The sequence below is a fragment of the Sus scrofa genome, chromosome 4 (assembly GCF_054392235.1).
Source record: "Sus scrofa isolate SSC_HxYL_T2T_F1_AM1 chromosome 4, Sscrofa_HxYL_maternal_Yorkshire_Landrace_v2.0, whole genome shotgun sequence".
In the NCBI taxonomy this organism is placed as follows: Eukaryota; Metazoa; Chordata; class Mammalia; order Artiodactyla; family Suidae; genus Sus; species Sus scrofa.
This window is the reverse complement of record NC_139386.1, coordinates 38,252,232-38,266,459: the sequence shown is the minus strand read 5'-3', so window position 1 is coordinate 38,266,459 and position 14,228 is coordinate 38,252,232. Positions and strand designations below refer to the sequence as shown.

The 14,228-nt window shown below is 37.5% G+C and overlaps 1 protein-coding gene across 5 annotated transcripts in view; it reads right to left on the bottom strand.

The window, feature by feature from the left end:
* STK3 (serine/threonine kinase 3) overlaps window positions 1–14,228 on the bottom strand; it is a 295,227-nt gene that overhangs the window by 63,115 nt on the left and 217,884 nt on the right. For all 5 annotated transcript variants that reach the window (XM_005655350.4, XM_085022011.1, XM_085022014.1 and 2 more), the window contains one exon: window positions 958–1,133. In XM_005655350.4, coding sequence (XP_005655407.3) covers window positions 958–1,133 — 176 coding nt within the window. The remainder of the gene's footprint in view (window positions 1–957; window positions 1,134–14,228) is intronic.

Sequence of the window (14,228 nt, the reverse complement as noted above, 5' to 3'; positions counted from 1 at the left end):
TTAAAAACTTAAATAATAACATTATTTAGAAGAAAAGTATTTTAACACGAAAAATATTTAAAATCCCAAAGCATGAGGCATGATGAACAAGCAAAATGGCTTAATAGTACTAAAAAATGTTAAAGATATAGATATATTTGAACTTTCATTTACTTATACATAAATGTACTTATTAACAAACAGTTATAAAAACTGTAGTTATTTTATATGAAAAAAGCTTACAGAATAACAGGCAAAAGTAAATGCTATTTAATACATGCTAGAGCAAGAATTTACTCCATAAAAATTTCTACTCCGTTAAAGAACTCACTTTAAGAATTTACTCTCTCAAGTTGTGAAAAGAACTGCTTTAGAATTGTTTATCTGTATTACATGCATTCTTTAAAAGAAATAGAGAGTAAGGAGCAGTGCAGAAGGAATAAAGAGAAAAATGGAACAAGAGGCAGCAAGGCACAGTTTTGTACTGAAGTTTATATTCCTAACTAGACATAGAATAGAACTATTATTTCTGACAAACCAAGTGGAATTAACATTCAAGTAGAAACTATTTCAGTTAACTTTCCAAGACGAAGCAAATTCCTCAAAGTCTATGTCACAAATCCCTCTGCATCATTTGTTTAGGAAACTGAATTTTCAGACTGTCATAAGTATCTCATATTTTCATTATTAAAAACATCTTTTGAAATAGCTGTCATTTTAGTTTTAGAGCCCTAAGTACTTCTTTAAATTTGGTCTATAATTTATTTAACCATAAGCAATTATTTACATTTCTCTGCACTTGCTCTATAAGCAAACTACAATTTCACCACCCTTTACCCAAATATATGGTAATATACTGAATATTAATACACAGTCTGTAATTTTATACAGACACCCACCCACACAACCCAGGCATCTCAATGGAATAACTAAATAGAGAAGGAGAAAATATATATGGGAGAATTAAAATGTACTTACAAAGTCAAAGTCTCCATCTTGAGGAACTTTCCAGTTGTCAGGGAAAACATTTTTGGACACAGGGAAGGGTTCATGCATGTTCTGACTACAGTTTTCATGACTCTTATTCTTGAAGTCCTGTTTATCAAAGTACTCCATGAAAGACGGTCTTTGTACTTGTGGTGAGGTTGCGTTTCCTTAGATAAACAAAGAACATAAGGAGGGTATAAGTTCTATGAGTTAAAGAACTATGATTTTTATCAAAGTATGATTTTTTAATTAATCAATATAGTGCATTTGCATTGGTCAGAGAGAAGACCAACATGACCAATTTAATGAAAACCAAAGTAAAATAAGAATGAAAGAACAAAAATATCCAAGTCAAATAAAAATTCACCTAATGATTAGGCAGAGATCCATAAGATTCTTAGATGGTAGAAACATTTCAGCGTTTTGGCAGAATCATTATCATAATTTTATTAAAAAATCACTTCAAATATATTTGAAATTTGTTACACAAAGTAAAAATCTGAAACTTTTTTTTTAAACATTAAAGCCTACACCGTTATCATCATTGTGCACCAGTATCAGCTATAAGAAGTTAGAGGAACTTACCCAGGTTCCTCCTGTATCCCTTTGAAATGCTTCCTCACAGTCTTTCTAGCTGATTCTACCTCCTCCCAGACTCCCATGGTTTCACCTGTCATATTTATATCTGCGACCCCTAACTCTATTTCTCCAGCCCAGACCTTGCTCCTAGGTTCTGTATCTGACCTTCCCACTGCTAATTATTAGACTAGAGGTGAACTAGAGTTACCTTGAACTTGCCAGCTATAAAGCTAAATTCAAGATCTTTCCCTTCAAATGCACTGCGTCTCCACATGCTCTTTGTCTGTTAAAGTCAACATTATTTACTCAAGTCCCCAAAGTGACTGAGAATTAACCCATACTCTCTTTTCACATCAAACCAAACTGATCACTGGGTTTTTTTCTTTTCTTTCTTTTTTTTTTTTTTTTTTTTAATGCTACTTCTCTATTCACTGCTGCTGTTGTCTTAGTTTAGCTTCTAACCATTTTTTTTTGCCTGGGCCACTGGAGCACCCTCCAAACTGGTCTCCCTGCTTCCTCTCAGTTTTGATTTTGGTTGTACTGTCAACATAGTACAACATAGACCTTTCTAAAGGCAAACCAAACCCTGTCTTTCTTCTGTTTGGAATTTTTCAATGGCTCCTCATTTTCTATACTGAATGATTAAAGTAGAAAATAAACATTTGGAATAACTAGGTTTTTCCAGGGAGTCTCTCTCTCTCTTTTTTTTTTTTTTTCTGCTTTTTTAGAGCTGCACCCACGGCACATGGAAGTTCCCAGGCCAGGGGCTCAACTGGAGCTACAGCTGCTGGCCTACGCCACAGCAACACAAGATCCTAGCTGTGTCGTCGTCGAGCTATACCACAGCTCATGACAATGCCAGAGTCTTAACCCATTGACCAAGGTCAGGTATCGAACCTGTGACCTCATGGATACTAGTCAGATTCATTTCCATTGCGCCACAATGGGAACTCTTTCAGTGATTTTCAAACTGGATTCTTCAAAGCCCTACAGTTCTCCCTCCCCCAAAAAAGTCCTAAGAGACCACCACAAAGGTATTTCTCCATACAGTTCTCCAGACAATAAGTTAGCTACCTTCTTTTTTAAAAAGGTCCTGTGATAGGAGGTATACTTCCCCACAAGAAAGCCTGCTGGGCAACTCTAAACTACAAAAAGTGTTTCTAATGTGAACCTGAAGTCTGTCCCTTTGTAATTTACACTCATGTTCAAATTAATTCCTCTTTCATATACTAGTTCTTCAAATATCTGAAGACAGATAATGGCTCCTGTTTCAGTTATCTTTTTCAGGTGAAACAGCCTCACCTCAGTTCCTTTCACCTGACATGTTTTTCAGACTCATTATCACCTACTTTACTTGCCTGTGGAGACATTCCAATCTCTCCATGATCCTCTAAATTAGATATAATATTGCTAATAGTGACTTGGCTAATTCAGAATGCATTTGTAATAGTACTAAGTAGCTTAAACTATAGTTAGTATTATGACAACTAAGTAACACTGTCAGCTGGGGATGAGCTATAAGCTAATTTTGGTCAAATGAATACAATGCTAAAACCCCTTGTTTTACTCTTTAGGAATATAGGATGAAACTGAATTAATGCCCACTGAAAGTGATGCGTCAGAGTGATAGAATTCTTTTTTTCTTTCTTTTCTTCTTCTTTTTTTTGTTGTTGTCTTTTTAGGGCTGCACCTGCAGAGTATGGAGGTTCCACGGCTAGGGGTTGAATCCGAGCTATAGCTGCCGGCCTACACCATAGCCACAGCAATGCGGGATCCGAGCTGTGTCTGCAACCTACACCACAGCTCATGGCAACACTGAATCCCCCTTAACGCACCGAGCAACGCCGGGGATCGAAACTGTGTCTTCATGGATGCTAGTCAGATTCGTTTCTACTGAGCCACGACAGGAACTTCTGGAATTCTTTAGATTGAAAGGATGGGATGAAGGAGATGGAGCTGTCAGGTAAACATCCTATCTGGGATGATTGTAACGGCATTACTTATTCATTTAAAAACATTTCATTTCATGGGACTTAAAGTCACATAATTTTCCCTATCGAAACAAAGTTTTTATAGACATCACATTATGTGTTTTAAAAAAATTATGGTAAAATACACATAAAGTTTACCATATTAACCATTTAAAAATGCTGTACTCAATTTGGTAGTGTTAAGTATATTTACCCTGTTGTGTAACCAATCTCCAGAACTCTTCTTTTTTTTAAATTTATATTTATTTTTAATGGAAGTATAGGTGATGTACAATATGTTACAGGTGTACAATATAGTGATACACTATTTTTAAAGGTTATACTCTATAGTTACTGTAAAATATTGACCATATACTCTGTGTTGTACAATGTATCTTCGTAACTTATTTTATACCTAATAGTTTGCACTCTTAATCCCCTACTCCTATTTTGCCTCTCCCCACTGGTAACCACTAGTTTGTTCTCTATGAGTCTGCTTCCTTTTTGTTATAGTCACTAGTTTGTTGTATTTTTAAAATTCCACACATAAGCGATATCATACGTCTTTCTCTGCCTCACTCATTTCATTTAGCATAATGCCCAAGTTCATCCATGTTACTACAAATGATGGAATTTTTCTTTTTTTATGGCTAAGTAATATTCCATTGAGTGAGTGTGTGTGTGTGTGTGTGTGTGTGTGCCACATCTTCTTTATCCACCTATCTAGTGATGGACATTTAGTTTGCTTCTGTATCTTGGTAAATGTAAATAAAGCTGCTATGAACATTGGGGTGCATGTATCTTTTTGAGTTAGAGGGTTTTTTTATGCAATGGAACTGCTGGGTCATATGGTAGTTCTGTTTGTACTTTTTTTTTTTTTTTTCAGCTATTTCTTGGGCTGCTCCTGTGGCATATTGAGGTTCCCAGGCTAGGGGTCGAATCGGAGCTGTAGTCACTGGCCTACGTCAGAGCCACAGCAACGCGGGATCCGAGCCACGTCTGCAACCTACACCACAGCTCACGGCAATGCTGGATCGTTAACCCACTGAGCAAGGGCAGGGACTGAACCCGCAACCTCATGGTTCCTAGTCGGATTCGTTAACCACTGTGCCACGATGGGAACTCCTGTTTGTACTTTTTTGAGATACTGTCATACTGTTTCCCAGTATGGAGGAACTGTGGAAGGGTTCCCTTTTCTTCACACCCTCACCAACATCTGTTATTTGTGTTCCCTTTGCTTTTTAGGGCTGCACTTGTGGCATATGTAAGTTCCCACACTAGGGGTTGAATCCAAGCTACAGCTGCCAGCCTGTGCCACAGCCACATCAATGTGGGATCTGAGCCAGGTCTGTGACCTACACCACAGCTCATGGCAACGCCCAATCCTTAACTCACTGAGCAAGGCCAGGGATTGAACCTGTGATCTCATGGATCCTAGTTGGGTTCGTTACCACTGAGCCACAATGGGAACTTCCTATTTGTGTTCTTTTTGATGATAGCCATTCTGACAAGTGTGAGGTGGTATCTCCTTGTAGCTTTGAATTGCATTTCCCTGATGATTAGCAATATTGAACATTCTTTCATGTGCCTGTTGGCCATCTGCATTTCCTTTTTGGAAAATGTCTATTCAGTTCTTCTGTCCATTTTTTTTCATTTTTTTTTGACATTGAGTTGTATGAGCTGTTTATATGTTTGATATTATCCCTTATTAGTCATATCACTTGCAAAATAAATATCCTCTCCCATTCATTAGGGTGTCTTTTCATTTTGTCAATGGTTTCTTTTGCTGTGCAAAAACTTTTAAGCTTATTAAGTCCTGTTTATTTTTGCTTTTATTTCCTTTGCTTTAGGAGATGGATCCAAAAAAAGTATTTCTATAATTTATTTATGTCAAAGAGTGTACTGCCCATATTTTCCACTAGGAGTTTTATAGTATCTGCTCTTACATTTAGGTTGTTAATCCATTTTAAGTTTATTTTTGTATATAGTGTTAGAGAGTGTTCTATGTTCATTATTTTAAATGTAGCTGTCCAGTTTTCCCAGCACCACTTATTCAAAAGACTGTCTTTTGTGTTTCCAAATAAATTTTAAAATTATTTGTTCTAGTTCCAGAACTCTTTTCAACATGCAAAACTGAAACTCTATATCTTTTAAACAACTACTCTGTGTTTTCCCCTCCCTACCAGCCCCAGAAACCACCATTCCACTTTCTGTCTCTATGAATCTATTTTAGATATTCCATGTAAGTGGAATCATATAGTATTTGCCCTCTGGTGACTGGTTTGTTTCACATCTTCAGGACAAGCTCATCCCTGTTGTAGCATATGTCAGAATTTCCTTCTTTTGCAAGACTAGATAATATTTATTGTAGATATATACTCTATTTTCTTATTGTATGTATATACTCTATTTTCTTTACCCATTCATCTGTCAATGGACCCCAGGTTCCCTCCATCTTTTGGCTATTGTGAATAATGATGCTATGAACATGGATCGCTGCTGATGTTATGTTTTTAAAGTTAACTATTCTTTTTAGTTAATCAAGTTTTTCTCTATATAGCTCCTTATTTGCAAGTCATGCTATTTTTAAACACCTACACAGAGGCCTTTTTCATTTTCTTATGGATGTTTTGATGGTTGAGCCTAATCACAGATCAAGTGAATCATTACAATATAAGGAAATGTCAGTAATAAAATTATTACCAAAAGTGCTTTATTTTTTATTTTTCACACTATGAAATTTATCTTTTAAATGTGTTTCTGTCTTTACTTTTTCATTAAGCTTTAAGTTCCCTAATGCAGGAACCCAAATCCTTTACGCAAATATTTTCATATGTAAGATAACTCTGATCATCAATAAGTGTTTTTTGACTGCCCACACAGATGTTCAATATTTGTGGCCATGAGGATGAGTTATGTCCATGAGGATGAGTTAATGAGATGGTATGTGGTTTTGCAACATCACACTTTTGAATTAGTAGCGACTAGTATTTCATTACAGCAACTAACTGTGTATTGATAATAATAAATTTGAGAAATCACTGCGACGACTATAATTTTTGCAATGATCTGTCCCTTGTAGGGGAAAAAAAACCCTGATATTTAGAATATGCATGGATTAATGGAAAAATAGTAAAAAGATTATCAACATAGTTGTTTATCTAAAGACTCATTTTCTAATAAAGTTGCTCAGCTTTTAGAAGACTTGAAAAAAAGTGTGACAAAGATATCTGGGACCCAGACGGTACTCACTGAAAGGATACTGAGACATTCCATCAAAATTAAAATAGTATAAAAGACCAATATTCCTAATAAACCTTCAGAACTTAGAACACTCTCATATCCTACACACTAAACCCATGAAGAAGTCACTCCTTAGGGAGAGTTTATTATGATAACAGCCAAAGCTGCCTTTAGCTTTCCCATCAGAACAAACTTTACTGGTATGTTGGAAATGAACAAAATATATGAGAGAGGTAAAATATTTTAATGATCAATAAATACGATATACAGATTTTGAGTTTATGGTATTTTACCTGCAACTTTCTTCCCTAAAATCTCTTATTTTTAAAAAGAGAAACTGGCTAAATTAACAAGGTTACATTACTGCCATTCCATTTACATTTTCAACAGGTTTTAAGAACCTGTTGATTTGACTCCAGGCCTCATCGTTACAAGACATCTTTCTCTAGCTTCAGAATTGAAATTTGGTTCCTATGGCAACATTTCCATTGCAAAATAGAGTCCAAGAATTTAACTTAAATTATTCTCCATGTCAGCCCTTTTTATGAGCATAAGTAATATTACAAGTGTAGCTCAACACATTTTCGATGAAATCACTCAGTAAATCAAATCAGGAGTTCCCGTCGTGGCGCAGTGGTTAACGAATCCAACTAGGAACCATGAGGTTGCGGGTTCGGTCCCTGCCCTTGCTCAGTGGGTTAACGATCCGGCATTGCCGTGAGCTGTGGTGTAGGTTGCAGACGTGGCTCGGATCCCGCGTTGCTGTGGCTCTGGTGTAGGCCAGTGGCTACAGCTCCGATTGCACCCCTAGCCTGGGAACCTCCATATGCCGAGGGAGCGGCCCAAGAAATATCTAAAAAAAAGACAAAAAAAAAATCATAAGGTAGGGGGAGGACAATCCCTTAAAGGAACTCTTTGCTCAGTAATTATTTTTTCCTTTTTTTTTTAAAGAGTAATTTTGTAATAGAATTACATATTTATTTGTGTTCTAAGTTCTCATTTTAATCAGCTAATCTTAGGATGGGTCATCCATACAAAGATATCTGAATGTTATAACAAAGATTATCAATGTTTATGTGATAAAATCAGAATCAGAGAGGAGAATAAAAATGGTTTCACTGGAAACTAACTCATGGGAAAGAGAGATCACCATTCTCAACTGCATTTGACAAACATAGAAAATGTTTCACTGAAGCTAATTTCCAGATAATATTCTTTAAAAGCAAATTCACTATATGTAGGTGCTTTGGTTACAAAAAAATAATACATTATGGCACTACTAATCTATTGAAGAACATAGCATCCCTTGCCCACTGCCCCAACCCAAATCCCCTTCCACTCCCCTAGCAGGCCAGTCCCACTCCTCTCATGTTACTTTTTCTCCATTCAGCACTGCCTGCAGGGCAGACAAGCTAGTTACAGTCTTGTTTTCTCAACTAGGAGGTATGGAATTCTTCATCCTAGAATCTTTACCGATACCCTGTAACTGTAATAACATAGCCAGGGGTCTTTTCATATACCAATGACTCCTAATTCAGACCTCTGTATCTGAGCAAATGGCAGACTAATCTTTTCCTACTAGAGACTAACATTTGTAGAGCAATTACTCTAAGATGGCCTACATTTTAAAATCCAACAACATGCATAGGAAATGAAAAGGAAAAAAAGAAAATCTCAAGTTAGCTTTCTACTACAGAGAATAAAGTGGGGGAAACTTTAATCTTTTATAAAAAACCTTCACAGGAAAAAGTCAGGTTGGGGAGGTACTTCCTTCAGGGACAGAGAGATTAAGGAAAAGGCTAAAACAAAGATGGTATTTTTTTTTTTTTTTCTGCAATCAGTTAGAGAAGTAAAAGTCCCATCAGAAATGCATAGTGGGGAGTTCCCGTCGTGGTGCAGTGGTTAACGAATCCGACTAGGAACCATGAGGTTGCGGGTTCGGTCCCTGCCCTTGCTCAGTGGGTTAATGATCCGGCATTGCCGTGAGCTGTGGTGTAGGTTGCAGACGTGGCTCGGATCCTGCGTTGCTGTGGCTCTGGCATAGGCCAGTGGCTACAGCTCCGATTCGACCCCTAGCCTGGGAACTTCCATATGCCGCAGGAGCGGCCCAAAGAAATAGCAAAAAGACAAAAAAAAAAAAAAAAAAAAAAAAAAGAAATGCATATTGGGAACATTGGGTTAATAGATGCAAACTATTGCATTTGGAGCGGATAAGCAATGAGATCCTGCTGTATAGCACAGGGAACTCTATCCAGCCACTTGTGATGGAACATGATGGAGGATAAAGTGAGAAAAAGAATATATATATATATGACTGGGTCACTTTGCTGTACAGTAGAAATAGAACATTGTAAATCAACAATGGAAAAAATAAAAATCATTAGAAAAAGAAATGAAAAGTGACAACAGAAAAGAAAGAGGCAGACTAATTCTTGGGGCTGACTAAAGAAAAAAAGGAAATCGCTGACAGAAATCTTCTCTTCCATTTGCAACAGTCCTGTGCCTACTTGTAACCCTATTCTAATCAGAAGCTAGGATCCCAAGTTATAGGAGAAACCGCTAATGCCCTGTTTCAAGGTGAAAAAAATTGTAACCTAATATCTAGAGGCCTTTCCTTCCTTGAGATGACAAGGGGGTCTCTCTTGTGGGGAGGAGTAGCCCTGTAACACAATTTTGGCCAATGACGTATAAGGAGGTTCCTAGGAAAGCTGTTTTCTTGATACCGGCATCACTCCTCTGTTTCTTCCTATTCTCCTGCTTGAAATGCAGACATGACGGCTCAAGATCCAGCAGTTATCCTGCAAGCAGGAGAACAAGAGTACTACCCTAAAGATGGTGTCACAGAAAGGATCTCTGATGACATCATCAAATCACTCTGCTTCTGGATTTCTCATTAAATGAGAAAAAAAAAAATCCCATTCTATTTAAACCACTGGTATTTGGTTTTTAATCTGGTACCTACAACCAAATTCAGTCTCCAACTACTACATTTCTATTCCCAAGTGGAGGATGTAGGAAGAGATAGGAGGAGCAACTTTCAATTGCACTACAGAACACTCCAATTTGAAATCTGAAATCCACCATTACATAGTGGTTTAATTACCACTACATTTCAGAGAGTTTTAAGGGTTTTTTGCAGACTACTCTTAAAACCTATGGTAAAAATGCTTGTTGGGTTCCACACTCATCTCTATATTAGGAATAAATACTCTCACAGATAGTTACCAAAAGTTTAAAAATCAACTGAAATAAAAGAAGGTAGTCTATTTCATTAGATTTTTCTGTTTGGATGACTACATAACCGGATATCATTATTATTATTATTATTGTCTTTTTGCCATCTCTAGGGCTGCTCCTGCAGCATATGGAGGTTCCCAGGTTAGGGGTCGAATCGGAGCTGTAGCCGCCGGCCTACGCCAGAGCCACAGCAATGCAGGATCTAAGCTGCATCTGCAACCTACACCACAGCTCACGGCAACACCAGATCCCTAACCCACTGAGCAAGGCCAGGGATCGAACCTGCAACCTCATGGTTCCTAGTCAGATTCGTTAACCACTGCACCACGATGGGAACTCCTATAACAGGATATTATTAACCAAGATATGCTTATACACAATTTTTTATTCAAATGTATGCACTTATACTTCTAAATATTTTCTAATGTTTGATTTAAAACTTACTATTAACATTTAGAGTATATCTTTTTTATATACAAAGAAAATTTTAAAAACAATTTTAAAAAATTTCTGAGGAGGAAAATAGCTTAGGTTTGGTTAAAAGTTAATGAGAAGGAGCAGTTAGCTGTAACTGGTCAGTAATGTTCAACGACACAATAGGAAACACATGCCTACGGTGTACAGTTGAGAGATGCATGTTCACAGAAAGAACAAAGACGATGATGTTTCTGACTTTATTTTTAAAAAAGAAATAGTAGGTGCTTCAACAGGAGAGGGAAGCAGGAAATCTCAAGATAGTAACCACTGTCATATGTGATTGTGGTTGCTATGGCAAATACCTTTTTTAAAACACACAGAAAATAATCACATGAAATTGACATCAATTTCTCCAGTTGCAGGTGAATACTGACTCTAGCTTATAAAGACATTTTGAATTTTAATAACAAATTTAATGTTCAAAATTACCTTCTTTCTTAATTTTGGTCCCAATTCCTTCAACTACTTGCTGTGGAACTAAAACCCCGTAAGTACTAAAGAACAAAATAATCATCACTCAATTTTTCTGTGCATGAGTTTTTTCTTACCTTCAAACATTCCTTTTGGAAAATACGCCAGTCTATTCACATTTCTTTTTACTAACTTTTCTAATTTGCACATGTTTTCCAACAGGTGAAACATCATGAAAATCTAAATACGTAAAGGAGTTTTTATAATACTTTAATGATGTATTTTGTTTAATTTTTAATTTCTTAGCATAATTATGACAAAGATAGTCAAAGGCAGAAATTAAATAATTAATCACATCATTAGCGTAATATATTTCAACATCAAAGGATTTATGAATATTACCTAATTTGTTCTTCTAAAAATATTTTAAGATGTGGGTGTTCCACCTGATTAATGATCTTAGAAATCTGTCCTTTAGTTTGTTGCCAGGAGTACAGTGAACACATATAAAAACCAGGATGTTAATATGGAAGCTACTGACCTCAGCTTTTTCTAAACTTCATCAGACTGTACTTTGAAACAAAGGAGGATACAGAACAGGGAGAAGATCCAGAGGCTATTCATAAAAAAAGATTAAAAGCTTCTAAAATAATACCTGCACAAAGGTTAAAGGGAGTGAAATTGTTCAGCCAGCAAAAGTCTGAGGATACAATGTAATAAGTACCCAAGTACATATGAAAGGGTTCTTGCACAGAAAATAGTGACCAGCTGTTTTCCATCTCCAAGGAGGGCAGAATAAAAGGAAACAGACAAATTGAAGACCAAGGATTTTAGTTAAAAGGAATGATTTGTGCGAGTAATGAGCACTACAATAGCCACTGTGTGTCTATGGAAGCCCTTTCTTCAGAGGCCTTTATAAGAAAGACTGATTTTCATTTGCACAAGGAAGACTAATATTTACATGCTGGTCTGTGCTCTGTGCTGATAAAAAGAGATATCCTATGACAAAAATACCAACACTAACAGGCTAGAGCTGTTAAACATTCCACAGAACAAAGGCACACAGAACAGACCATATTCAGTACCCACAGGTAACTCCAAACCATTGCAGCCACACCATAGCTGGACACATAGTACCTCTGAGGAGGAAAACGAAGGGTTTCTAACTGCCCAGGAATATCTTGGGTCCTTGCATCCAGCTGCAAGTGGGAGCTGTATTTACTGTTGTGACCTTTTTGCTATGTTGTTGGCAAAACTAATCTTACCAGGTAAAGAGGCATATAACAATTTTACGTGAAAGGATTGTAAGATCTCTGGAGAAGTGGGAAAGTGATCCCACTTCCTAACCTGCTTAACTGTTTCTTGGCATCTGAAATTCTGCTCTTAGTTATTTACTCTTTTGGCTCAAAGCTCTGTAGCTTTCGAAAAAAAAATGTAAACATTCCAAGAACATAAAACATCATTTAAGCATTTTTACAGCTGCATACTGGATACTTTTCTTAACCAGATTTTGGGAGGATAAAGGAAAGAAAGGATCTGAACCAAAGCTGGGAGAGAAGATGTGACTAAGCAAAGAATGGATGCAGAAGTTATTGCTTGGAGCAAGTGGTCTCATACTTACAACTATGTCCAGGAGCATAAGATGAACTAGAGTGGGAATACCTAATGGTCAGTCTTCCTTTCTTGAGCTTTCTTCTAGAAGATTTCTAAATCAATCTAGCATCTATTTCTAGGGTAAATTCTAAAAACCTAAAGCAGAAACTAATTTGCTTTCTCTTACTAATTAAGTGAAACTGCACACATGTGCTGTCCAAAAGGAAAAAATAAACTGTATATATTTTAAAAACACCATGTATAATAGGCATATACAAAGAAGAAATCTACAAAATACACATTCAATTAAAATTACTTAACCTAATATTTAATAAGTGACAAACAGTTATGAAAAGTAAAATCAAAACATGTAGATATGGGTTATTCCTCTACCCTCCCCCCCTTATTTTTTTTTGCGCCACACTTACAGCATATGGAAGTTCCCAGGCTAGGGGTCAAATCAGAGCTGTAGCTGCCAGCCTACACCACAGCCACAGCAACATGGGATCGGAGCTGCATCTGCGACCTATACCACAGCTCACGGCAACGCCGGATCCTCAAACCACTGAGCAAGGCCAGGGATCGCATCCTCATGGTTCCTAGTCGGATTCATTTCCGCTGGGCCAGGACGGAAACTCCCCTTTACCCACTCTTAACATAACGTGTTCTCCATCTGCTTCACCATCTGGCTCCCCATCTGCTGAATGTGCTCTCCTGTGTCTCTGTCCTTCCCAAACACAACAGGTGAGTTCTAGGCACTGAGAATAGTGAAACCACTTATTTCCTTGTTCCAAAAAGTGGTTATCAGTCCCAGCTTCACCTCAGAAGTACTTATAGAGTTTTTATTGGTGTGATATTTTAATGTATTTATAAACAGTGATGCCTGGGCTCCGCTCTGGTGTGCAGAACCAGCATGTCTAAGGGGATACTGCTACGGTGTACACTTGTGAGGTTAGTTATGTGGACCCAAGAGCAGGTTTATCCTGTAAATCAAGCCTATTGCTCTAGCCTGGGGAGTTCTTTTAAAACCCTGATTCTGACTCAGGTGAAACTTTTTTTTTCCCCTCTTCATGCCATTTGCAGTTCTAACGGACTTTCACTCCATAGCTTCATCCAAATTTCTGTAAAAAATGTTGAGCTAGCTAGGGAAGAGGCTTAGGCTCTACAACACACAACAAGAGCAATGTATTAGTAACACCATAGTTAACAAAATTTAGCAACCACTGCCATTGCCTCTGGTGGGCCTTCCTACTGTACAGGCTAGAAAGCTAAACACTGCATTTCCCATTAACACTCTGCACACTAGAGTGCTAGATGAGTGTACTTTCTCCTCTCCACTGGGAGGGTAGGAAATGAGGTGGAGACCTGGAGCCACCTACCTCGGTTATTTCATCCTGGCAGCACAGCTATGGAGACATGGGATTTTTTTCAGGAGCACTGCAGCATCCAGTCACTCACAGGTGCTAAAAAGTGGCTGCATTGCAGTGGTAGCTTTCTAACCTCTGAATAGCAACAGGGATTGATTTCCATTGTATTACTGAACTCAGTAGTATAGTTCCTTTACTACCTTCCTGATAATAGCAGTAGGAGTAATAGTAACAGCAGTAACAGTAGGAGGAGGAGGAAGAGGAGAAGGAGCAGAAGCAGCAACAGCAGCAGTAGTAATAGTAATAGTAGCAGCAGCAGCAGTAGTGGTAACTGTAGCAGTAGTAGTAGCAGCACCAGCAGCACCAGTAATAGCAGCAACAGCAG